A 27035-nucleotide genomic window follows, 5' to 3' on the forward strand; every position below is an offset into this window, starting at 1 on the left:
TGTATTCCAGGAAACATCTCAGGCTGTTGACCAACCCAGCGCAGCAGTGTCCAGTGCCCCTACACCAAGCACCACTGTCTCTGTAAGTACTGGCATAATCCACATTGCATTCTAAGACACATTCCACATCTGTGCACTTTTTAGAAATATATTTTGTATGCAGGAAATCTTATCATAATGAATTAAGAGCAATAATATACAGTTTTCACACAATATGCAGTCTGTGAACACATTTCCACAATGCTTACATTTTCTTAACAGACAAGCTATACCTCCCAACAAAATTATGGATTGTTTTTGTAGTATTTACAAATGTTAACACACACCACCCCACAATAGCAAAAACAATATTCCAAACCTTAGATACAGTATAAAAACCTCGGCTTCTTCAATGATATCAGTTCAAAAACAATATATCTCAGCTGATAATAAACAAACAATTGAATAATTGACACACACCTGATTTATGTTGGGTAAATTGGGCCAACCATAGCTGATTCCAGTCTGGCTTAGACTCAGTGGCAGGGGTTATTTTTTTCTGTTACATTGACACTTATACATTAAAAGGAGGACTTTGAGGAGTGATGTTTTTGGAAACAGAAAAAGACAAACACTGTAATGTCTGGACGAGGAAGAGTAAGAGCAAGGGGCCCAGGGAGAAGAGCAGGCCCAGTGAGAGGTGCAGTGAGATGTGCAGTGAGAGGTGCAGTGAGAGGTGCAGTGAGATGTGCAGTGAGAGGTGCAGTGAGAGGTGCAGTGAGATGTGCAGTGAGAGGTGCAGTGAGATGTGCAGTGAGAGGTGCAGTGAGAGGTGCAGTGAGATGTGCAGTGAGAGATGCAGTGAGAGGTGCAGTGAGAGGTGCAGTGAGATGTGCAGTGAGATGTGCAGTGAGATGTGCAGTGAGATGTGCAGTGAGATGTGCAGTGAGATGTGCAGTGAGAGGTGCAGTGAGAGGTGCAGTGAGATGTGCAGTGAGAGGTGCAGTGAGATGTGCGAGAGGTGCAGTGAGATGTGCAGTGAGATGTGCAGTGAGAGGTGCAGTGAGAGATGAGAGGTGCAGTGAGAGGAGCAGGGCCAGGGAGAAGAGCAGGCCTAAGGACTTCCAAAGGCTGCAAGAACAGTAGTCAGTGATGAAATTCGTGCCACTCTCATTGACCATGTAATCAACCACGGTCTTTCGCTAAGAGAGGCTGGTAAACAGTAAAGGGAAAAAAAACTGATTTGCTTTTTACTGGAATACTGTACATGTGGACATACAGTTCCCAACCAATAAATTTAGTGTAAAAATGGTGGATTGCATGTTTTGTATGCAAATACCTGTAAAACTGAAACACAAAAGTCTATGAAGTTTTTGTAATACAATAGCCAGTATTTTGAAACCCTAGTACTTTGATTGACTGCATGTACCTTGTGAAGTGAAAACAAGTGTTATTCTTTGACAGAATAATTTCATTCTGAGTCAGATTTCCAGTGTTTTGGTAAAGTTAGTGTGTGCAGAGAAAGATGTGTTCTATTTTGAAATGAAGAGTTAGTATATATTTACAGTTTTTTTCAATTGTTTACACGCAATTTTGAAAACCTCTACCTCCTTCTCCTCTTCATCTACCTCCTTCACCTCTTCCTCTACCTTCTTCTCCTCTTCCTCTACCTCCTTCTCCTCTTCATCTACCTCCTTCTCCTCTTCCTCTACCTCCTTCTCCTCTTCATCTACCTCCTTCTCCTCTTCATCTACCTCCTTCTCCTCTTCCTCTACCTCCTTCTCCTCTTCCTCTACCTCCTTCATCTCCTCTTTGAGCCCCCCCTCTTATTCTCACTCTTCTTCTTCTTCTTCTTCTAGCTCCTTCCATTTTTGTTGAAGACAGGTGAACTCACCTGCTGCCTTTTATAGCACTCCTGAGTGATGCGTTTTCAAATTAGCACATGTGTGCTTCCACGCCTGATGGATGTGCATATCCAATTCATTCATTAGTGTGGTCAATGGCAAACCGGGGCTTTGTAATGACAAGGAAGTAACCTCACAATCCTTATCTGTGTCTAAGGTGTGAAAATGTGTGTAGAGTTTTACAAATCACTGTGTGTAATGTTTTGCTAAAAGGGTAAATCAGACATTGTGTGTAATGTTGTGCAAATCTGTGGAGGGGTTTTGCTCATTGGAGTAGAATTTTGCAAATTGCGTGGAAATTTTTATTTTAGTGTGTAAACAATCATAAAAATCTGTAACAAAATGTGTTATTGAGAAGAAAATTATCCATTTGGCCAATTGTGTTTTGTTGGTGTGAGTCTGTGTTAAGAGTTTAGGAAAAAGTATCTGAAGTATGGGTAAGCGCTTGTTAGCGATTGAAAAAAACTGTAAATACTTTTGAAAACAGATTCAAATAATTACAATCCTAAATTGCAATATTATTTCCCACTATTACTGTTTTTGACTGTATTTTAATCATATTTCAAAAACAAAAAGAATCTTACTGAACATAGACCTTTAAACAGTATTGTATAATTCCATCTAGGATTAGTTAAAATTATTGGACAGTTATGACTGTTTCTTTCTCTTGTTATATATGCAACATATATTATATTTCATTGCATGTTGTCTCGGTAAGTAATTTCAAATTTTATTGGTCCAAAATAATTGAATTTGCATATTAACTGTCACAACTCAGTAGAGTCACACAAATTAGTGCTAGCAGCTGACACAATTCTGAAAACTATTGGAACAAATGTATACATTTTATTCTATAACCTTAAGTACGTATTTGACATCCAATATTTTCTATTTTATATGAGGGTAGTCTTGGATAGATAAAGCGGTAATTAAAAAAATGACCTGCTAGACTAAATGTTTTGTCTTTTTCCTTCACAGACTACTCCTTTGGGGGCATTACTGCAAGATGCATCTGCAGTTCGACTGCATCGTTTGTGGTCGGACACTTTGCCACCAGAGGATCACAGGTGGATTGCCAGCAGGCTTTTTAAAATGGGGCCCAAGGGAAAACAAGAGCTTCGAGACAACTACAGCTCTGGTATTACCCACCACAGCCAGCACTTATTTACAACCAGGCTCCAGCTCCAGACAGATTTTTTTGTCATGCTCTGTTGCTGTGGATGCCGTACAAGCTGTGGAAGATCAAGGCTCTCTGTCCCAATTCTGCCTGCGGGCAGCATCAGCTGACTGGAGGTGGTCTGCACAAAAGGGCACGGCAGGTTCTGGACATCGATAGGATGTACAACATGGTCACAGAAACCCTCATCTGTACGAAGTGTAAAGCCTCGCATGTGTCCTGGAGTCAGACTGTCCTGCAACAGCTGGATCTGGGCCATCGCTCTGAATTTCGGGTCATCCTCACGCGGAAGTAAGGGCACTTTAATTCCACATCCAGTTGATAGCCCATCATCACATATGTTTGCAAATACTTTACTAATCAATTATGTAAAATATATGAATGTGTGGATTTTGCTTTTCCTAAGGTATGCCTGTGATATGAGAGTCATTCGGCTCCTGCGTGAGCGTGGCCTAGGCAACAGTCCCACGCGGGTCATCAAACAGCTGCGTGAGAACCACAGTGAGGAGTGGCTCCAGCGTATGGCCCGGTACACCACCCAATGTGTGGACTTCCTCAAACGACCCGGGGTGTTGCAAATACAATTCCAGGAACCCCCAGAGCCTACAGTGGTCCCAAGCTGCAAGTGGCTGCTCACCGTGTACAGCCAAGACATCCTGACAAGGCTGGATGAAATCCATGCAAGGATAACATCTACGTATGGTTCAGTCTTGAAGATGGATTCCACTAAAAAGGTTAGCAGGGGATTTTTGTTAATTTATGGTGTTTACTGTTATATCATTATCAGAGCATGAGTATCATATTCTACATGGTGTGATGTTTCATTGCATTGCATGCTTCCTGTCATCTACTGCAGATCACTAAGAAGCTGGCTGGGACGGCAAGGGGAACGGGACTCTGGCTTACCTCTGTTGGCAATGAGTTTGGTCAGGTGCTCATGAGTGTGCTGACAGCACAGGAAGGAGCAGGACTGGACATGATGGTCGATGGTCTGGTGAAAAGTTACCAGCAGGCTAGTGTGGATCCACCTACTGTTTTGTACGTGGACTGTGGCTGCTGCACTGATGTGGGTGAGACCAAGCTGAAAACCAGATTCAGAGGGTGGCCTGATCTCATGATTCGCTTGGACATCTGGCATTTTATGCGCAGGATTGCCATGGGGTGTACAACTGATGCCCATCAGCTGTATCCCATCTTCATGTCACGGCTGTCAGCGTGCATTTTTGAGTGGGATGCGGCTGATGTTTCTATGCTTCGCAAAGCAAAGAGAGAGCTGTTGATATCCCAGGGTTGGCCTGCGCGGACAGATGAAGATGTCAACAAGCATCTTACCAGGAATGAGCTGGCACTCCATTGCCGGAGGAGGACCTGTGGAGAGGAGACTACCATCCTTCTCCTTGAGCGGCTGCTTACAGAGCTCCTGAGCAGCAAGGGCAAACACTGTTTTCCATTTTTGAGGCAATCAAGGTTTTGGACATTAACCTCTTGTCACATCTCAAAGGTCAGGTCAAAAGGTTTTGTTGATTGGCTGATTGGATTAGCATCTCAAGGCTCTGAGTTACACTGTTACCTGATGAAATCAGGTAACCAGCTGAATCATGTACTTTCCTTTACATGTTTTGTTCAAGAGTCCCCTCCACTATGAAATTAATCCCACCCCCTTGAAATGTATGTAAACTGCAATGTAAAGTTCCCTTAGACTAGACTTGATTGAGATGACTACAGCGACGAAATAAAGAACTTATACCTCAACAATCTCCTGGTCTGCAACTCTATCTTTTCTACACTTGAGAAGAAAAAGTTCACAACAGATCCCTGGAGGCAGCCTGCACGAGGGCAGCATACTCCGCATCCACTTGGGTGAGAAGGTCTTTCTGCCTATGGTACTTTGCCAGAAGGCCAACAATGGAATCCCTCATGGGCTGTGTCCACCGAAAATGGTCTAGGAAAAAAAGTATACCCCCTGCCTTGATGGAACCTGTGCGAGCAGCTCGTGGAGAGGGAGCAAAGGGCAGTGGTGGTGTCATCTCATCTAAAAGAGAGGAAAAGGGACAGAATAAGTAAATCATTTTCACCTTTATCTCTAAAATATATGTAGTATTCATATAAATAAGGAATAATTAAGGGATGAAGATGTGAGCTGAATCACCTTTTACACTGGTGGGCTGTGCAGGCTGGATCATTGTTTCTGAGCCAGGAGAAGCCACACCAAAGATGTCATCCTGGAGCATAGAGTAATTAATTTGGGTTAGAATCAGTAATTACATATTAGATTTGGATTATAGTGAATGGGGATGTTTGTAAGTACAACAGTCAAGTTTAGCTGAGCAAAGTGTTCCCCCCTCACCTCCTCAGTTGTGTCATCAGGTGGGAATATCTCACTGAGAGCAGATGGCTGTGAGGACTGATGCTCTCCCTCCTCTGCAACAGGTACCTTCTGGGACTTGTGCTTGTCCCAGTCCAGGGGGACAGGACGACAACATACTGCAGTCCAAACCTTTCTCCGGTGTCTGTGTGTGAGATAATTAAGGCAGGGTACTTGGCCTGGCCTGTCACCACGTCTGATGGCTTGTTCAGTTCCATGATCAGCACAGGATCAAAAACTGCAGGCAGCTTCACTCCAGGCTGCTTCAGGTCCACAAGGCGCTTGAAATTCCAGCGAGCCACTCCAATCATGCCCAGCGCCTGGATAAGTTCTGTGGATACCTGAGTGCCTGTGACCCATCTCGCCTGATGAAAATGGAATCCCTCCTGCTGAGAGGTGCCTCTCACAGGGATCCACACGGGTACAGCTGCCGCCTCCCCCTTCACATGGTTCAGCTGGACCGTTCCAGCATGCCTATAGAGGATCCCCTCTTCAATCTCTGGGTCACTCAGGCAGCCTCTGAGGATGTGGTATCGCTGAATCCTCCATACCTTCAACATCGATGGTTTGAACAGTGGCCCACCATCAGGATCTCATTCTAAAAAGAATCTTGGAGAACTCTCTCCACTCTCTCCAGCAGCTCTTTGGGGTGTGGGACCCTAGTGCGACAGTGCTCCCTGATATGCTTCTTTGTTGGATTTGCAGGCACTATCCCACAGAAGACATAAGCCTGCTTCAGTCTCTGTAGGTCCATCTGGTCCACAACACTAAAAGCTGCTGACAGAAACTTGCAGAAAGCACTGTGCAGTGGATGGTGCTCTGAAGTACACTCTCTGGAGAACCACCGCATGCAGTGGAACAAGTCCAGCTTGATGTTGATGTTGCTATTATATTCTTTGCGGGAGGCACAGGTGTCGATGAGATGCCCAGAGTTTGCCTCAGTCACTATAGCCTCAGTGGTCTTCCAAGAATCCCAGAGGAGGTGCTCCTGGGGATCAGGGTTTGGGATCCTGAAGGCAGCACAGCAATCACTGTTCCACACACAAAGAGAAGTATATTTAAAATATTAAACATTCAAATAAATAGGATACATGTATTTGCTATACTATATTTTGTTTACTTTACAAATATAATATAGGTGGGAAGGAAAATGTGATGGCTGGTTCTTACCGGTCAAGCCACTGATAGTTGGCTTTTGGCAGTTCTGCAAAAATGTAACGACAGGACAGCCCAGCATTTATTGGCTGCAGGGATTTATCACTTTCAGACTGCAGCATCACCCAGGACAAGATTATCCAGTTTTCATTCATCACAGCGTATGACGACATAGTACCTGATGCAAGCACAACCTTCCGGGCCACCTTGCGGGTATGGTCAGCCCTTAATATTTGTCCAAATGTGGCTTTAAGGAGCAAATTGATTGTGCTCTCCTGCCTATGGTACTCCTGAATGAGGCAGTCAACCAAGTAGTGGGGTGAGACTGTTACTCCACACCAGCCGACCACATCACCATACTCACCAAATGGAGCAGGAGTATTTGTTGCTCTTAGTGCCCCTGTGATGGTCTGCTGACCATAAAGTCCACTGTCTCCATCCAGCACATTCTTAACAGTGGACAGGTAAGCCAGGTGTGCACGCTCATACCTGAGGTTGAGAGCTTCGTTCAACTGATTGGCCATATCATTGGGAGACTTTGCTGTGCGCCGCAACTCGTCCATCACAGTCTTACATATGGCCTTCTTGTGCATACGAAAAGCTGGAAAAATGTTGCAGAATCGACTTGGCAGCATGTCCATCCATTGAGGTTTGTCTGCATACCATTACTTTTTACAGACTTTACAGCTGAGCCGAGAGGCCAGCATGTAGTACTGGCTGCTTGTACCAATAATGACACGGGGTCATCCAACTCCTGATGAGACAACGTGAGGATTCGGACAGCCGTTCAGACATGGCAGAGTGTAGTTGTTGCGGACTCTTTCCATAATGGAGTGCTCTGGTTTCCAAATGAAGAATGGATGAAGTTGAAAGTATTTCGGTGATGGCAACTTATAGACAGCATCAATAAGCTCAGGCTGAGGTGGGTAACACCACAAGGAGATCATGTTCATTGGATGTCTCACCGGTCTAGAGCCTTGCCACAGTCCCAAGGCTTCCATTTCTGTTTTCATCCAGATTCTCTGCTGGTGAGAGCAGTTCCATTGGCTTACATCCTGCTCATAGCCTGGCAGTGGTGGAAGTGCTGGCTTCTCCTCCATCTGAGTTGGGGGGTGCCCAGCAGAGACTGCAGGGAGTGCTGTGGGTGGAGTAAAGGCTGCAAGGAGTCCCGACTGGACAGCAGTTGCAGGGGGGCCTGAGGGAGGAGTAGAGGCTATAGATTCTGCAGAGGTCACTGGGAGGAGGGCTGCAGGATGACATGGTTGACATTAGTCATAGATGAGCATTATATTTGTTAAATATGTTAAATGTGTTTTAAATTTTATTAAGTAAAATTATGTTACATTAAGTCCTTACATTGACAGAGCATGGTTTCCTGCACTGGTCTCAAAGGCGATGTGGTCTCAAGCGTTTGTCCAACCAGTTGTCACATTTTCAAAACTCTAAATACAATAAAGCTATACCTCCCAACAAAATTATGGATTGTTTTTGTAGTACTTACAATTGTTAACACACACCATCCCACAATAGCAAAAACAATATTCCAAACCTTAGATACAGTATAAAAACCTCTGCTTCTGCAATAGTAACAGTTCAAAAACAATATATCTCAGCTGATAATAAACAAACAATTGAATAATTGACACAGCTGATTTATGTTGGGTAAATTGGGCCAACCATAGCTGATTCCAGTCTGGCTTAGACTCAGTGGCAGGGGTTATTTTTTCCTATTACATTGACACTTATACAGTAAAAGGAGGACTTTGAGGAGTGATGTTTTTGGACACATAAACAGAAAAAGACAAACACTGTAATGTCTGGATGAGGAAGAGTAAGACCAAGGGGCCCAGGGAGAAGGTGCAGTGAGAGATGCAGTGAGAGGTGCAGTGAGAGATGCAGTGAGAGATGCAGTGAGAGGTGCAGTGAGAGATGCAGTGAGAGGTGCAGTGAGAGGTGCAGTGAGAGGCGCAGTGAGAGATGCAGTGAGAGATGCAGTGAGAGGTGCAGTGAGAGGTGCAGTGAGAGGTGCATTGTGAGATGCAGTGAGAGGTGCAGTGAGAGATGCAGTGAGATGTGCAGTGAGAGATGCAGTGAGAGATGCAGTGAGAGGTGCAGTGAAAGGTGCATTGTGAGATGCAGTGAGAGGTGCAGTGAGAGATGCAGTGAGAGGTGCAGTGAGAGATGCAGTGAGAGGTGCAGTGAGAGATGCAGTGAGAGGTGCAGTGAGAGATGCAGTGAGAGGTGCAGTGAGAGGAGCAGGGAGAGGTGCAGTGAGAGGTGCAGTGAGAGGAGCAGGGAGAGGTGCAGTGAGAGATGCAGTGAGAGGTGCAGTGAGAGGTGCAGTGAGAGGTGCAGTGAGATGTGCAGTGAGATGTGCAGTGAGAGGTGCATTGTGAGATGCAGTGAGAGGTGCAGTGAGAGATGCAGTGAGAGGTGCAGTGAGAGATGCAGTGAGAGGTGCAGTGAGAGGAGCAGGGAGAGGTGCAGTGAGAGGTGCAGTGAGAGGAGCAGGGAGAGGTGCAGTGAGAGATGCAGTGAGAGGTGCAGTGAGAGGTGCAGTGAGAGGTGCAGTGAGAGGTGCAGTGAGATGTGCAGTGAGATGTGCAGTGAGAGGTGCATTGTGAGATGCAGTGAGAGGTGCAGTGAGAGATGCAGTGAGAGATGCAGAGAGAGATGCAGTGAGAGGTGCAGTGAGAGGTGCAGTGAGAGGAGCAGGGAGAAGAGCAGGCTCAAGGAGAGGGCAAGGTTGAGGTGTAAGAATGTGTGGTGGTGGCATTCCAAGGGCTGGAAGAACAGTAGTCAGTGATGAAATTGTCCATTCATTGACCATGTAATCAACCATGGTCTTTCACTAAGAGAGGCTGGTAAACAGTAAATGAAAAAAAAACTGATTTGCTTTTTACTGGAATAGCCTGGCAAGATAATAGTGAAGTGAAGTGATCATTGTGAAGATAATTAAACTTTCAAGCATTTATAACATAAACAGACACAATGACATATAAAACCCTTTACTGTTAAAGTTCAGTACACACCAAACTACACACAGATGTGAAAAATGTAAAGCACTGCTACGTGCCTTCTGCTTGTTCAGTGTACAGTGGTGTGTACAGGAGTCACATGTACATTTATATGCACAAATACACTGTATATACAGTATGTATGCACAATTGATCTGAATCTTGAATTGAACTGAATCAATACTGAAGTGACTTGAGCTGAATAATGTCACAATTGGCTTGTTAGAGCTGCTTTACAGCAGAATTTGTCTCGAATTTGTTACCGAAGCTGCTGTGAAAATCCATACTGTAGCTTGTATGTATATATTCAGTATATATATATATATAGCAAAGCGCAGAAACAATGTAACATGCCAAACATTTACCATCTTGAATAACGCTGTATAAAAATGTAATGATGTTTCATGGAAATGAATGCAGTTTGATAGAGCATGTATGTATATGTATGTGGTTCTCACTCAGTTGGTCTGGAATTTTAGATGAAAATGTGGGTAGCATCATCCTCCCCAATTCTTCACCTTCCTCCACTTCTATGGAAAAAGAACAAACCAAAGATTGGTATGAAAGGATGGAATTATAAATATCATCAACTGTTGTTTATTCAGGGAAAATTGACTGAGCATTAAGCTCTTTTACAGCAATACTCCACATTCATACGGGTGTACATTCAGAAAAATATGGATATAGCAACCACAATAAATAGTGTGTGTTGAAATAGAAACTTTTGTAACATTATAAATGCCTTTACTGTAACTTTTGATGAATTTAATCCATCCTTCGTGAATAAAAGTATTGATTTATTTTATTTATTTCCCCCCAAAAATAACTAACAATTCTTACTGACCCCAAACTTTTGAACAATAGTGTTTAATGTTTCAAAAGATTCTATTTCAGATAAATGCTGTTCTTTTGAACTTTCTATTCATCAAAGAATCCTGAAATAAAAATGTAAATAACTATTTGTTGTACTGTAATACTGTAACAATAATACAATTGTTGACAATGATAATAATGAGAAATGTTTCTTGAGCACCGAATCATCAGAATCATGTGACACTGAATACTGGAGTAATGATGGTGAAAATTCAGCTTTGATCACAGAAATAAATTACACTTTATTATATATTCACATAGAAAACAGCTATTTTGAAATCTAATAATATTTCACAATTTTGACTGTTTTATTTTGTATTTGAATCAAATAACAGACTTAGTAAAAAAATCTTACTGATCCAAAAATTTGTCTGTGTGAGGTTTTCTAACTCAGTTGGCCTTGGACTTTGGATGGGGATATAGAAAGCATCATTCTCTCCAATTCTTCATCATCCTCCATTTCTGTAAAACAAAGCATAAAAGCAAAGATGGGAATCATATGTCATCCCACATTTAAATTTTTCAATTCGACCTTATATATACTCAACTGTACTGTCAACAAACCTGGAGGATGAGAGGCAGATGCTGTAAGGCCAGTGGAAGCATGTTCCGCTGAAACACTCTGAAGCTGGCTCTTTTTCTGAGTGAGGTACTGCTGCAGCCGAAACATTTTGCTGCCTGTGACGCACTGTTTCTGGAGGATAAATGCAGCATATCCATCTGCTCTGCTCTCCCAAACATCCCTCCAAGTCTTTTCTGCATTAATCCCAAAGCCAACCAAGTTGTCATCTTCATTCCTCACAGGTGGTGCCACTGATCTTCCAGTTAATTAATTTAGGAGGTCCTCGATTTCCTGTAAGCTTCTACTGTACTCAAGAAATGAAAGTAGGCTGTCCTTTTTGGGACCCTCTGGTTTAAACTGACCGGCTCTCTCCTCCTCCTCCTCAACCTTCTTAGTCAAGAATATGGTATAGCCTACATCATTCTCTAGCAGCCACCGGAATGATTTGTCTTTGTACTTTCCAAACTGAAGCACATACTCTCCAAGCACCTCTTTTCTGTCTGACACATCACCTCCTCTCATGAAGACAACAGAGCGGGCATTCTCCTTGACCTTGTCTTCCCTTTAAGGGGCTGATTTGTCCTGGAGATTGGGGTTGTCTTTGATCCTCTTGGCTTCATCTGAGGGATCTTGTCTCAGATATCCAGTCGGTCCTTTCCTGAAGCACACTTTGATCTTGCCTGGGAAGATCACTTTCACCTGCATCCTGCTGTGCTGTACATATACATTCACAAAGAGCTGATTAGTGTTTATGGTCTGTTGCATTAACACACTTAATTAACGCACTTATATTCTGATTTCAATTATTTTATTTCTTAATAAATAAAACAACAATTAAATTAACCATTTTATTATTAAATAAATATTCATATTAATTTCACAATATCCTCTTTCACACACTATTATTGTGTTTAATTATCTATTTTATCCCAATAAAATGTTATTCATATACTATACCATTAAATTGCACACATATTTTTTTGTAATCATTTTTTTTTGTAATTCAAATGTATTATATTTGTGTGTACTATTTATTAATTACATTAAAAGTACTACATCATACTGCACTGTTAACACATAGTTGTAAACATTTTATATGATTGCATAGTAAGAAATCAATGATGAAACATTCACCGTTACAAACAAAGACACTCTTATAAAATAACAGCTGTATTTACAACGAGGAGTTTGGTTTACTGGGTTTCTTAACATCACAATCAATTCAACACAATTAACAATACAATTAACTTAACAGTTAACTTAACTTACGTTACATGATAACAACATGCAATTTAAATGATAAAATATATGAATAATAATGTATATGTGGTCACCTGAGGTAAAATCTGTCTGAAGGTAGTTTAGACTGTACAAAATTGTTGTAAAAAACAAAACAATTTGCTGACAATTCGGTAAACAAATATCTCCGATCGTAAAACGGGTCTCCCCTCCTCCACTGCGAATGATTGATTGACAGATGACACTACGCTTTTAAAGGGGTCATGACATGAGAAACCAAATTTGCCTTGATGTTTTGGTGTATAAGAGATCTATGTACTATTAAAACTTCCTGCAAGTTTCATAGCTTAAGACGTCCTCCCCATTATAAACGAAGCATTTATTTAATCAAGCTCTAAATACAGCTCGTTCTAGATCCATTGTATGAAGTGACGTCACGGTGCGAAGTGACGTACCAGTCGTTTGCATATGACCGCCTCCAGCGCAAGACAACTACGCCTCATTTCGCATCATCGCATGCGTTCTCGTGCAGCGAGTGGGTCTGTTTACAAGATGACTGCGATGCTACGCAGATGTGCTGTTCCTGTTTGAGTCTTTGAATACGCTGCCGAACGATCCAGACGTCAAGGAAAACAGTCGGATGCAGTTTATTTGCAGCATATGCAGCCCGCCAAAGCTTAATTTGAACGGTGAGTGATCAGATGAGTGTGACAGGGCATGTTACTGAAGAACGAGCAGAGAGAGAGAGAGAGAGAGCCCAGGCCGCGCGCGCGCCTTCAAACTCTCTCTCTCTCTCTCTCTCTCTCTCTCTCTCTCTCTCTCTCTCTCTCTCTCTCTCTCTCTCTCTCTCTCTCTCTCTCTCTCTCACTCCCTCGCGCATTTGAATCAAAATCAATTGAGAATTGACACGATGGTAAAAGATCGGAAGACCGAAGTTTCACGTGGTGGAGCATTGTGTAGTCTACGTGTGATACAAAATGATAAACGTTAATAATTTATGCATAAGCAGCACTGACGTTAGCCAATCATAACAGTGGGCGTTAACACTGAACTCTTAAAGGGAAAACACCTCCAAAACAGACTGTTTGAATCAGAGGTGAGAAACAGTCATAAATCACTATATTTTTAAAGTTTTTTTGTACAAAAAACTATAGTAATACTATAATTGCACCTAAGGGAAAATAATAAAACAAAACAAAAAAACATGTCATGACCCCTTTAAAATTCCCCGCCACCGAAAAGCGAAACAGCGCCAGGAAGTCTACGTGTGGCCAAAGGTATATTGCATCCATTGTGTTGAGCAGTACCAAAGAGAATGAATGGGAAAAGTTAAGGGAAGTTAGCTTAACCATTTTCGGCTCCCGCGCGAAAGGTCCTCGGTTCGAAACCGAGCAGAAACAGCGGTTGGATTCTGACAGAAAATTTAAACTGTTTGCCACGCTAGGTGGGTGTAGCGCTCATTTCTTTTATACGCTTTTTAACAAGCGTGCACCTAAAGATTTATGTCTGCAACCTGAAGACGTGTTTCCATAGTGTAGAGGTTATCATGTTCTCCTCACACGCGAAAGGACCCCAATTCGAAACTGGGCGGAAACTGTGGGTGGTTTTTGCAAAAATTTCGTATGCAATTTTCTATTGAGCAGGTCAGTACAATTGCAGGGATGATTGTGGTTTAATCTCTTTAGAAAAGGACAAAAATAAAACAAATGGCCATTGAGGTTTCCTGTATAGTAATAAAAAATGTTTGGTCTGCCAACAAAATTAACAGCTTTTTGCCATGTTAAAAACTCTGGGCAGTCTATAGCTTCAGTCGCTTTTGAACATGCGCACCCTAGAAGAGGTGGGACTGATGTCCAAATCTAGTTTCCATATTGTAGTGGTTATCACGTTCGCTTTACACGTGAAAGGTCCTCAGTTCAAAATGTTTGGTCTGCCAACAAAATTAGCAGCTTTTTGCCATGTTAAAAACACTAGGCAGTCTATAGTTTCAGTCGCTTTTGAACAAGCGTACCCTAGAAGAGGTGGGACTGACATCCAAATCAAGTTTCCGTAGTGTAGTGGTTATCACGTTCGCCTCACACGTGCAAGGTCCCCAGTTCAAAACTGGGCGGAAACTGTGGGTGGTTTTCGCAAAAATTTCGTATTCGATTTTCTGTTGAGCAGGTCAGTACACTTGCAGAGATGTTTGTGGTTTAATCTCTTTAGAAAAGGACACAAATAAAACAAATGGCCATTGAGGTTTCCTGTACTGTAATAAAAAATGTTTGGTCTGCCAACAAAATTAGCAGCTTTTTGCCATGTTAAAAACACTGGGCAGTCTATAGCTTCAGTCGCTTTTGAACAATCGTACCCTAGAAGAGGTGGGACTGATGTCCAAATCAAGTTTCCGTAGTGTAGTGGTTATCACGTTCGCTTTACACGCGAAAGGTCCTCAGTTCAAAATGTTTGGTCTGCCAACAAAATTAGCAGCTTTATGCCATGTTAAAAACACTAGGCAGTCTATAGTTTCAGTCGCTTTTGAACAAGCGTACGCTAGAAGAGGTGGGACTGACGTGTCACGGCCGACTCGCAAGCCGCGACAAAGAAGGAGATGACACGTTAAAGTGGTATGGAAAAAGGAATAACATTTATTAAAGTAAAAATAATAAAGTAAGAGAATAGACCAAAACGGGAACAAGACAACAACAAAATGGCACGAGGGGAGAGCGCGCCCCGTCACGCCCGAAGGGAGCTGCTTTTGTTTGCCGGCATCAGCTCTAGCACAGGTGTAAACCATCAGTCATCATGACGTCACTCACTCCAACTCCAACCTACAAAACAAGTAACAAAGACAACCGAACCCACACAATATGACCCACATGGGGGTCGTAACAGACGTCCAAACCAAGTTTCCGTAGTGTAGTGGTTATCACGTTCGCTTTACACGCGAAAGGTCCTCAGTTCAAAACTGGGCGGAAACAAGTGGAGGCATTTTAAATATAAATGCTGCAATTCGCTACATAACCCTTACTTTTGAGACAGGTGAAGGCCATCGTACCAAGGAGCTGTAGGCAGACTGCCATGGCGAATGACCTCTGTTCTGTTGTTTGTGGAATTTACAGACTGTCACACTGCTTCCAGGGCAGAAAAAGCACATGCATCTCATCAATAGGTTTCTGTAGTGTAGTGGTCATCACGTTCGCCTAACACGCGAAAGGTCCTCGGTTCGAAACCGAGCAGAAACAGCGGTTGGATTCTGACAGAAACTTTAAACTGTTTGCCACGTAAGGTGGGTGTAGCGCTCATTTCCTTTATACGCTTTTTAACAAGCGTGTACCTAAAGATTTATGTCTGCAACCTGAAGACGTGTTTCCGTAGTGTAGTGATTATCACGTTCGCCTCACATGCGAAAGGTCCCCAGTTCGAAACTGGGCGGAAACTGGTGGTGGTTTCTGCAAGAATTTCGTATGCGATTTTCTGTCGAGCAGGTCAGTACACTTCATTGACCTCTGTTCTGTTGTTTCCGGAATTTACAGACTGTCACACTGCTTGCAGGGCAGATTATGGGAAGGAGCCATCTTCTAAAAAGCACATGCATCTCATCAATAGGTTTCTGTAGTGTAGTGGTCATCACGTTCCCCTAACACGCAAAAGGTCCTCGGTTTGAAACCGAGCAGAAACAGCGGTTGGATTCTGACAGAAAATTTAAATTGTTTGCCACGCTAGGTGGGTGTAGCGCTCATTTCCTTTTGAGACAGGTGAAGGCCATCGTACCAAGGAGCTGTAGGCAGACTGCCATGCCGAATGACCTCTGTTCTGTTGTTTGTGGAATTTACAGACTGTCACACTGCTTGCAGGGCAGATTATGGGAAGGAGCCATCTTCTAAAAAGCACATGCATCTCATCAATAGGTTTCTGTAGTGTAGTGGTCATCAGTTCGAAACTGGGCGGAAACTGTGGGTGGTTTTTGCAAAAATTTCGTATGCGTTTTTCTTTTGAGCAGGTCAGTACACTTGCAGGGATGTTTGTGGTTTAATCTCTTTAGAAAAGGACAAAAAATAAAACAAATGGCCATTGAGGTTTCCTGTACAGTAATAAAAAATGTTTGGTCTGCCAAAAAAATTTGCAGATTTTTGCCATGTTAAAAACACTGGGCAGTCTTCATTCTTCAGCTACTCTGGGCCCTAGAGATGCAAAGAATAGAAATGAACAACGCAGAGATTAGGTTATGCTCTAGAAAGTGTGTCAGCTATGACATTATTTTTTCCTCGGATGTGTTGAATCTCAAGATGGAAAGGTTGTAAGATGAGACTCCATCGCATAAGTCGCTGATTTCGATTTCTCATTCGATTCGAGAAAACCAACGGATTATGATCCGTATAGATGATAATCGGTGCAGCGATTGACCCTAGGTATACCTCAAAATGTTGCACGGCCAACACTAGGGCAAGAGCTTCCGTCTCAATGGTAGAGTATACCTTTTGATGTCGATTAAACTTTTTTGAAAAGTAACTTACAGGATGTAGAACCTTGTTCGAACCCTCCTGTAAGAGAACAGCGCCCGCACCACAAGCACTTGCATCGATTGCAAGGCTAAAAGATTTCTCAAAATCCGGGGCTGTTAAAACAGGGGCACACGCCAGCAATGCTTTACAATTTTCAAAAGCCTGTTGACAGAGCTCAGACCACCGAAAAGTCAACTTTGGACTCAATAAATCGGTAAGAGGTGAGACTACACTGGCAAAATTTTCGCAGAAGCTCCGGTAATATCCCACCATACCGAGAAACCGTCGCAATTTGCGACGAGTGGTGGGTACGGGAAAGTCACAAATGGCTTCGACCTTGGTCTCAATAGGCTTTACACAACTGTTTCCCACGACTTTACCTAAATAGGTAACGGTTGCCTTCACGAATTCCGATTTAGCGAGGTTTATGGTAAGATTACCCTTTGCTAAACGAGAAAACAATTCTTTAATCTAGTTAAGATGTTCAGACCAGGAGGAATTATACAACACCACGTCGTCAAGATATGCCTCACATCCTGACATTCCATAAAGTATACGATTTACGAGACGCTGGAACGTCGCGGGTGCATTTCGCACTCCGAAAGGCATAACCGTATACTGCAGGAAAACATCAGGTGTGACGAAGGTGGATAATTCCTTCGCTCTACTAGTCAAAGGCACCTGCCAATATCCCTTTAAGAGATCGAACTTACTAACATATCGGGCAGAGCCAACATGATCGACGCAGTCATCAACTCGAGGCAAAGGGAAGCAATCCGGCTTAGTAACAGAATTAAGTTTTCGATAATCTGTGCAGAATCGATATGAGCCATCAGATTTATATACTAGAACACAAGGGGAACTCTATGAACTGAAACTAGATTCAGCCAGATCATGAGCAAGTAGATAGTTCACCTCTTGTTTCAGCAAATCTCTTTTAAAAGGATTGACTCGATATGCGTTTTGTTTAATCGGACACGAGGCTCCTACGTCGATATCATGTTCTATGATAGAAGTACGACCAGGAACATCACGGAAAAGAGAGGGAAATGACATCACCAACTCAGTGACATCACTCCTCTCCTCCTCTGTCAGATAAGAAAGATGGGAGGAAAGATTAATAAGAATCTCAGAGTTTATAGTCGTCCGTCGACTTTTTCTCGAGAAAGAAAACTCTCATCCTCATCAACATTCTCCAAAGAATCCTTACTCGGGCTACGAAAGGAAGATGACAATTCGGGAAAAGAATCACAAGAGTTTACCACATTAACAGTAATGGAACGAACAGGAGCTATGTACAATTTCAACAGATTACTGTGACATACTTGTACTTTCTTTCTCTGATCAGGAGTATTCAACAGATAGTTATTATAGAAAAGATCTGAGATCTGACTCACAATCTGAGTTTTAGGTTCTAGAGAAACATCTTCATGCAGCAGCACTTTCCGACAAAGCAGACCATCATCAAGAAAGTACGAAGAAGACTGAGGATCAGAACATTTCTTAGACCCTACTTCAGAGAATAAGGTTTTAAGACTGTCGTCGCTCTGTTGAGCTCTAATCAAATCCTCTCGAAAAATCTGTAACAAAGAAGTCAGAGAACAATCAACATCAGAGAGATCACCATTGGTTTTCTCAGGAGTGGACAGAACCTCTGATGTATCGGTAGATTCATGTCGCAACACTGTCGAATCTTTGTGATCACAAGACAACGAAGAACAGGATTTCAGGTCTCTCTGCTCAGGACATTTGGACACATCAGATCCTGAGTCACCTGTATGAACAGTATAAAAGAAGGTGTCATGCAGTGGAACTTCAACTTCATTTTCAATTAATGGTTTAGCCATTGATTGAGTGACTGCACAAGCTGGAAACAAATCACGAGATTCTCTACAATTTCCAACATCAGATTTCCTAGGTGTAGATGCTATTATGGGTGGAGCTGCCACATCACTCCTTCCCCAAACATTCTCACCAGCTAAATCATTTCCCAAAATGTAATCCCAGGAACTGGAAGTGCAGGACGAACACCAACTACTACTTCACCAGATACAATGGCAGAGGAAAGATGGATTCGATGCAAAGGCACTTCAGTAAACCTCATCTCAAACCCTCGCACTAATACATGAGTTCCAGTAGCGGTTTCAGAAGTCATAGGCAAAATTCCCTCTAAAAGAAACGACTGCGCAGCTCCCGTATCTCGAAGAAGACGTACTGGCACCGTTTCGTTTGAACCAGGCAATGACACATTTCCCTCAATGATAAAGGGTGCATAATCAACAGAAGTTATACACTGATCAACAGATTGATCACTAGAACTAGATGAATGACGATCTTTCTCATCACAAGTGTCAATAATCAATGATGAAGCAGAGACCAAAGCAACATATTTCGACAATCTCTCTTTCTTCTCGAGAGTGAGACAGTCCGATATTTTATGACCAGGCTTCTTACAATAAAAGCAAACCATGTCCCGTGAGAGTGCAGGTTTACTAGAATGTTCAGCCACTGTTGTCTTACTATTCCTACTCATCACATAAGACTTTGTCTTAGGTTGAAAGCAAAACTTAGAGTTACTCATATTGTTGGTTTTAAGACCTACTGCACTGAATGACCCATGGGTTAACACAAATTCATCAGCCATGATAGCAGCTTCTGAAAGTGTATTCACCTTGTGTTCAGTGAGATGCCTAGCTACAGCATGAGGAACACAATGTTTAAACTCCTCTAAGAGCACGAATTCTCTTAATTGCTCCTTAGTTGTAACTTTCATTGAAATGCTCCAACGATCAAATAGGTCCTCTTTCCCTCTTGCAAATTCAACATAAGTACATTCATCAGCTTTACTCAAATTCCTAAATTTTTGACAATATGCCTCAGGCACAAGTTCATATGCATGCAACACAGCAAATTTCACCACATCATACTCACCAATCTGTTCCAGTGAGAGTGCAGAATAAACTTATTGAGCTTTACCTGTAAACACACACTGCAACAATAAAGTCCAAAAGCTTTTCGGCCATTTCATGGACAAAGCAACACGTTCAAAATGATATAAATATTTATCCACTTCCTTTTCAGAAAATGGCGGCACTAATCTTATATTCCTGTGAACGTCAAATACAGGTTCACCTGCATTCGCATGCCATTGTGGAACAGGAGGCACATTCGCTTGTGAACCTTCAGCTGTCTATGCTGCTAATTCTAACTCCAACTTTTTTATCTGAAACGCTCTCTCGTCACGTTCCCTCTCTAACTGAAATGTTCTCTCTTCACGTTCCCTCTCTAACTCAAGCTCCATTTTCCGCATAGCTAACTGTTGATTTAATTTTCTCTCTTCAAATTCTCTCTCTACCGCTCGCTCTTTCATAGCGCGATCATCACGTTCTGCACAAATTTCGCGGCATCTAAACACAGTTGCTTCTCTTGCAAAGACAACTCTGGAAATTTTGTCTCACTTTCACTATAAACCTCAACAGGAGTAGACACAAATGATTCACTCGGAGTGATTAACTCAGTGTTTACCTCTATAACTCCTCTATCAACAAGTGACCGCTTCAGAGTAGTCACCATAGTCTCCTTCAGCCTCTTCTCTTGAGAAGTAAAATCAACACTCAAGCGTTCGGCGATTTGCACCAACTGCTCCTTTGTACAACTCTCAAGCAAAGCTTCTGATGGACACGCAAAGGAATCCTCGACCACCGAAGACATTTTGTTCGTATGTTTTATACACAATAAGACAAACGAAACTACAAGCTAACACACGTGAGACGCTGTTCACTCGAAATATAATTCCCATAAGCCACTGCTTCAAAAAGGAACTACGTCACCGTATTACACAATCTCATTCACAAAAATGTCCAAAGACTTCCCACAAGTCAAAACACAGTGTAAGCGCAAAATAAACTGCACTATACGCGCAAACGCAACGATTTAACTTTTTTTATTTTTGTAGAATGGATTTACCATTTATAATATAAGAGAACTCCAGCTCCTAACTCAGAAAAACACTAACTAAATCTTACCTAGTCTTCAGAGATGTACCGGGCTCGAGGCAACATTAAACGCTGAACTCTGCAACTATCAGTCAAACTGAAAGTCCGGAAGCGTACCCCCTACAGAGATTTAATCTCCACCCAGGATAACCTCCAAAAACAAGAAAGGCAAAATAACAAAACAAAACAACAAACAGTGCTCCGTCGGAAGGATTGTATTCACAATACAGCTGGAAACACTCTAATTCACCAGAGTTCTCATTTATAAAGGTAACCATTCACAAAAACATACACAGATACAACCCATACTTACCAACGTTTCCTACCCCGATAGGATCGCGGACGAGACTCCCAATTTATGTTACGGCCAGCTCGTTTCGGCCATACATAAAGTAAACAAGTACACCAAAATGACTTGCAAGATTTTATTTGTCCTCAAAAATCACAATTAACTAAATATAACAAAGTCTAGGGTTTCAAATCAAAAGGGGAAAAATCATAATCCAGTTGGGGAGTAAAAGAAGGCTAGTATGGGCTGTAAATCAAAGGTTCGAATGACTTCGCCAGAGGCTGTCAATCCTCTGGACGAAAGTGAAGAGAAGATGTTCAATCCACTGTTTTATCCTCTTCATAATTAAGGATAATGAGGAAGCAGGGGTGTGCGATCTCCCAAGCTCTCTCTGAGCAAAACCGTCACCAACAGTCGAGCAAGCGGAACGCAGGGTCGTAACACAACAAAATTAGCGACTTTTTGCCATGTTAAAAACACTGGGCAGTCTATAGTTTCAGTCGCTTTTGAACAAGCGTAACCTAGAAGAGGTGGGACTGACGTTCCACTCAAGTTTCCGTAGTGTAGTGCACTAAAGTGTTGCTTTAAAGGCCATGTACTTCAGGTCAGTGTTACTTTAATGTTTGGTTAATTCTAGCATGAACTGAATTGCAGTGCTTTGTCAACATTACTGCATTTCTGGATAAACTTGCCAGAGGGTTAAAGACTCTAGCTTGAGCCCGCAGCCAAAGGTTAGGTTTGTCAGAAGTGGGATTCGAACCCACGCCTCCAGGGGAGACTGCGAACTGACAAAGCGCCTTAGACCGCTCGGCCATCCTGACTTGATGGCCAGTGGTGAGCAGCATTTTTGCAGGTGATCTACAATATAGGGCTTCACCGCCCACCCGAGTCAGAGCACATGCCTCGTTGGCGCAGTTAGGCAGCGCGTCAGTCTCATAATCTGAAGGTCGTGAGTTCGAGCCTCACACGGGGCAGAATGGTGCTTTTTGATACACGGGACCGTGTAAATAAAGGAGCTGCTTTCTGTATTCCCTTTTATGCCTTTGTCCATTTCTTCATATGCACTGTAATTGAAATCCAGTGTTTTTTTAAGACTAATGTTGAACAAATGCAGTAATAGTATTACTCTCATATTCATGTCATATGTGTCAGTGTTGTTACAATGTTTTGTTAAGGCTTATATCATTCTTTCATTCTAATGGCATGTCTTGTTAAAGCTATTGTAATGTTTTACATGACATTCCTTGAATCTTGTGTCATGACACTCCACCCCATGCCCCCAAACCCATGACATTTCATTCCAAGAAATTTCCAAGAATCCTTGCCATGAAATTCTACTACATCTTCTTCCGGTAAACATCACAACATGTTATTTCGTGAAATTCAGTTGAATCCGATTCAATCAACATGTCCATTTTTTCTGAAATGTCATGACTTGAAATTCCAAGTGCCATAGAATCCCATACATTGCACTAAAGTGTTACTTTAAAGGTCATGTACTGCAGGTCAGTGTTACTTTAATGTTTGGTTTATTCTAGCATGAACTGATTTGCAGTGCTTTGTCAACATTACTGCATTTCTTGATAAACTTGCCAGAGGGTTAAAGACTCTAGCTTGGGCCCGCAGCCAAAGGTTAGGTTTGTCAGAAGTGGGATTCGAACCCACGCCTCCAGGGGAGAGATAAAGATTAGATTAAAATTAGAGATAAAGAGTGAGTAAAGTTTGTATCCTCCTTTAAAAGAACAAGAGAGGAACATTTCACACCTTCAAAAAAACATCCATTCACTCAACATCCCCACCCCCACTGCCTCAAATCTCTGAATCTCCCAGTGCAAAAAAAAGTTTTTTTTTTACATAAATAAACATAAGTCTCAAATACCTGCAACATTATCTACATACATATCTATAAATAATGATGACATTGAATTAAATGATTAGGATTACAATTATTACATCATGCAAAGGTGACAAAAGCACACTCACCCTTTGGTACACGTCATGCCACTTTTTCTGTCGAGGAGCTGGCCTGTTACCCTCATTTGATGGCCAAACTCCTGTGCTGGCAAACTTTTTTAGCCTTGCAATCCAGTCAGTATCTGACATGGCTTTATGGGATTTTTTGCCAGACATTTTTTTGTTGGGGGGCTAACGGTTAGGTTATATCGTTTTGAACAAAACTACTATAATACAAATTATTTCTTAAAAAAAGCACACACGATATTTACAATTATAATATATACAATTATATACAAATATAAAATTACATTGTCCGAAAATAAGTTTCGCAGTCCTCCGTTAAAATGATGCTGCCTAACCTCTGTGACAGTGATGCTCGACGTCTGAACTTTTTGACCTCTGACACGCCCCTCAGGATATGTCATTACTTCGTACACCTTCGGCTCAGTTCGGCAACTTGATTGACACTTGGCTAGCTTCCTGACTCCTCCTCCTAGCGGTGCTAAGCGTAAACGTGCCATCGACATTTCCTTGTACTCTGATTGGTCAAATGTCGAAAATGATAAGGAAAAAGTCAAGAATGGCGCTCTCTGATTGGCTGCAAATGTTATAATGTCGAGAATGGCGCTCTCTAATTGGCTGCAAATGTTATAGCGCGTCAACGTGATTGGCTGTGGCGTTCAACATTGTTCAACATTATCCCCATTTTGACAGACTATCCTTCGGCAGCTGGCGTTCAGGTCGCAGTCTCCCCTGGAGGCGTGGGTTCGAATCCCACTTCTGACAAACCTAACCTTTGGCTGCAGGCTCAAGCTAGAGTCTTTAACCCTCTGGCAAGTTTATCCAGAAATGCAGTAATGTTGACAAAGCACTGCAATTCAGTTCATGCTAGAATTAACCAAACATTAAAGTAACACTGACCTGCAGTACATGACCTTTAAAGTAACACTTTAGTGCAATTTATGGGATTCTATGGCACCTGGAATTTCAAGTCATGACATTTCAGAAAAATTGTAAAGCAAACGTGTTATCCACTACACTACGGAAACCTATTGATGAGACGCATGTGTTTTTTAGAAGATGGCTCCTTCCCATAATCTGCCCTGCAAGCAGTGTGACAGTCTGTAAATTCCACAAACAACAGAACAGAGGTCATTCAGCATGGCAGTCTGCCTACAGCTCCTTGGTACGATGGCCTTGACCTGTCTCAAAAGTAAGGGTTTTGTAGCGAATTGCTGGATTACAGCGAAACACAGGAAACCTCAATGGTCATTTGTTTTATTTTTGTCCTTTTCTAAAGAGATTAAACCACAAACATTCCTGCAAGTGTACCGACCTGCTCAACAGAAAATCACATACGATATTTTTGCAAAAACCACCCACAGTTTCCGCCCAGTTTCGAACTGGGGACCTTTCGCGGGTGAGGCAACGTGATAACCATTACACTACGGAAACAGTCTTCATGTTGCAGACATAAATCTTTAGGTGCACGCTTATTAAAAACCATATAAAGGAAATGAGTGCTGCACCCACCTAGCGTGGCAAACAGTTTCTGTCAGAATCCAACCGCTGTTTCTGCTCGGTTGCGAACCGAGGACCTTTCACGTGTTAGGCGAATGTGATGAACACTACACTACAGAAACCTATTGATGAGACACATGTGCTTGTTAGAAGATGGCTCCTTCCCATAATCTGCTCTGCAAGCAGTGTGACAGTCTGTAAATTCCACAAACAACAGAACAGAGGTCATTCGGCATGGCAGTCTGCCTACAGCTCCTTGGTACGATGGCCTTCACCTGTCTCAAAAGTAAGAGTGTTATAGCGAATTGCAGCATTTATATTTAAAATGCCTCCACTTGTTTCCGGACAGTTTTGAACTGAGCACCTTTCGCGTGTAAAGCGAACGTGATAACCACTACAATACGGAAACTTGATTTGGACGTCAGTCCCACCTCTTCTCAAGCACAATCAGCACCTACACCTGCACCAATGCCGTCTGCACTGACTGAAACCCCTGTTCCCAGCTACTCGAAGAAAAAAAGTAAAGACAGTTAAACACACGTGCATTAAATGTGTTATACACGCATATATATATATATATATATATATATATATGCATTTATTTCCTTTGCTTTGTGTTACGTGCAGTTCTGCCACAGCCTTCACCGACATCACATGCAGTCTCTAGTTCTCCCAGTCCACCAGCTCCTGTGTGTAGACCTTCTTCACAGACTGATGGCTCTGTACCACCTCCTGCAGCACAATCAGCACCTACAGCTCCTGCATCAATGACGTCTGCACAGACGGAAGCACCTGTTACTAGCTACTTGCAAGATGTTATGGAGTACAGATGGAGGCTTTTGGAGTCCAGATGGAGGATGTATTGACTTGCATTATTTTATCTTGCTCAGATGTGTAAACACTAAATGTTAATAACTGTTATCATTAAACACTACATAATTATTTGATTTAAAAAATCTTTTTTTCCCTTGTTCTCCACAGCTTTATATTTTATTATTATTATTATTAATATTATTAATGTTATTTTTGTTTAATCTATAAGTATTTAATACATTACCTTTTTCAGTTTTACATAATAATATGTATATTTTTGTACTATAAATAAAACGAGAAACTTACTATTTGGTGTTTACTGGTTATATTTCATATATATATTGGATTTGTGTACATAGTTAAACAAATATAATGTAAATATCTCAATGTAAAATGTAAAAGTCTAAAACATTATCAAAATGTTCTTTACAATTATTCACATTAAAATATTTTCTATATTAAAGAAAACTATACCCTATTATAATGTAAATGTTTATTAAGGTAATTGCACATTTTGTACATCCTACACAATAACAAATCTTACACGTTTTATTCTATTTTGTGCACAAAGTTAGTTTATTATATGTAAATCGTACTTAACATGAGTTTCTAATCATTTTTGAATCTACAGTAGATACACTTTATGGTATTTGTGGTCGAGACGGGAATCGAACCTGTTATTTCGTGTATTTTTTCAGTCCCGCCTCCCTGGAATTTCCTGCGTTCTTATTGGCTAGCAACGCTCTACACCTACATGCGACTGGCCGTTGCGTGTAAAGCGAACGTGATAACCACTACACAACGGAAACTTGATTTGGACGTCAGTCCCACCTCTTCTAGGGTACGCTTGTTCAAGAGCGACTGAAACTATAGACTGCCCAGTGTTTTTAACATGGCAAAAAGCTGCTAATTTAACTGCAGGGCATAGTCTGCCACCGTAGAACAGCCCTGACGTTAACATAGCAGCTGATCGTGGATGGAAACCGCATTCGAGGTTTGTGCGAAGACAACTTGAAAGTGTTCCAGAAAGCAACTCAACGATTGTAGAGCAGGCATTAGAAACCCATAGCTCATTCCTGTACCCATAGGATATCTTGGCTCTTTCAGAGATGAATTGGTGGGCGTGGATCTCCATGTAAAGTCGACACTGCAAAAGGAATCCACTGCATGTCTCGTCTCCCGAATATGAAGCGGGTCGGGCCATGGGGCTACTGGATGCCGGTCGGAGACTCTGTAGAGTGCGACTAAGTTCAGCGAGGGTTTCTTGAAGTGAGGTAGGTGGACTGGATGATGCAGCGTCCGCTGCGATGAGAGGCGAATGTACTGTGGCAGTCGATGCGGTGGTGCCCTGCGTGGTCTCAGCACCGGAATGTAGAACATTATGAGCCGATGAAGCTTGCATAGTATGGTCCGGTCTTCTGTCAGGCTTGTACTGATGGACGAAGACACAAAGATAGAGTGACAATGTTTATTTAAACAAGCATAAGCAACTTTAGAATACTTGAAGGCTCGTGATGTCCCGGGGAATTGACCTTTCGCCGGCCCCTCCCCCAAAACGGCCATTGACCAATCACACATCATAGCAACCGTTACTATGTGAGCAGGTCCGTCAAACATTGACTCCAAGCAAGATGGTGAAGCGGTGCCCACGGCGTTTGTAAATCGGACACTAGATACCCCGAGAGATTGTCTGGAGGAGTTGTGTT

The 27035-nt window shown here is 42.1% G+C and overlaps 1 protein-coding gene and 5 non-coding genes across 6 annotated transcripts; 5 read left to right on the top strand and 1 right to left on the bottom strand.

Moving 5' to 3' along the window:
• Nucleotides 1-6023: 6023 nt before the first annotated feature.
• LOC143715749 (uncharacterized) lies at nt 6024-7173 on the bottom strand. The gene is made up of 2 exons (XM_077207484.1): nt 6596-7173; nt 6024-6456 (listed from the first exon to the last, which is right to left on the bottom strand). The coding sequence occupies exons 1-2, from the start codon at nt 7171-7173 to the stop codon at nt 6024-6026; spliced, it is 1011 nt and encodes a 336-aa protein (XP_077063599.1).
• A 7141-nt stretch (nt 7174-14314) lies between these two features.
• trnav-cac (transfer RNA valine (anticodon CAC)) lies at nt 14315-14387 on the top strand. Its single transcript has one exon. It is a non-coding gene; the product is annotated as a tRNA-Val (tRNA).
• A 771-nt stretch (nt 14388-15158) lies between these two features.
• On the top strand, nt 15159-15231 carry trnav-uac (transfer RNA valine (anticodon UAC)). The gene has a single exon. It is a non-coding gene; the product is annotated as a tRNA-Val (tRNA).
• Nucleotides 15232-15422: 191 nt separating this feature from the next.
• On the top strand, nt 15423-15495 carry trnav-aac (transfer RNA valine (anticodon AAC)). The gene has a single exon. It is a non-coding gene; the product is annotated as a tRNA-Val (tRNA).
• A 123-nt stretch (nt 15496-15618) lies between these two features.
• trnav-cac (transfer RNA valine (anticodon CAC)) lies at nt 15619-15691 on the top strand. Its single transcript has one exon. It is a non-coding gene; the product is annotated as a tRNA-Val (tRNA).
• Nucleotides 15692-21939: 6248 nt separating this feature from the next.
• On the top strand, nt 21940-22013 carry trnam-cau (transfer RNA methionine (anticodon CAU)). The gene has a single exon. It is a non-coding gene; the product is annotated as a tRNA-Met (tRNA).
• The last annotated feature ends 5022 nt before the right edge of the window (nt 22014-27035 follow it).

The sequence above is a fragment of the Siphateles boraxobius genome, unplaced genomic scaffold (genome assembly GCF_051911475.1).
Source record: "Siphateles boraxobius isolate OS27281-9 unplaced genomic scaffold, OSU_SipBor_1 6, whole genome shotgun sequence".
In the NCBI taxonomy this organism is placed as follows: domain Eukaryota; kingdom Metazoa; phylum Chordata; class Actinopteri; order Cypriniformes; family Leuciscidae; genus Siphateles; species Siphateles boraxobius.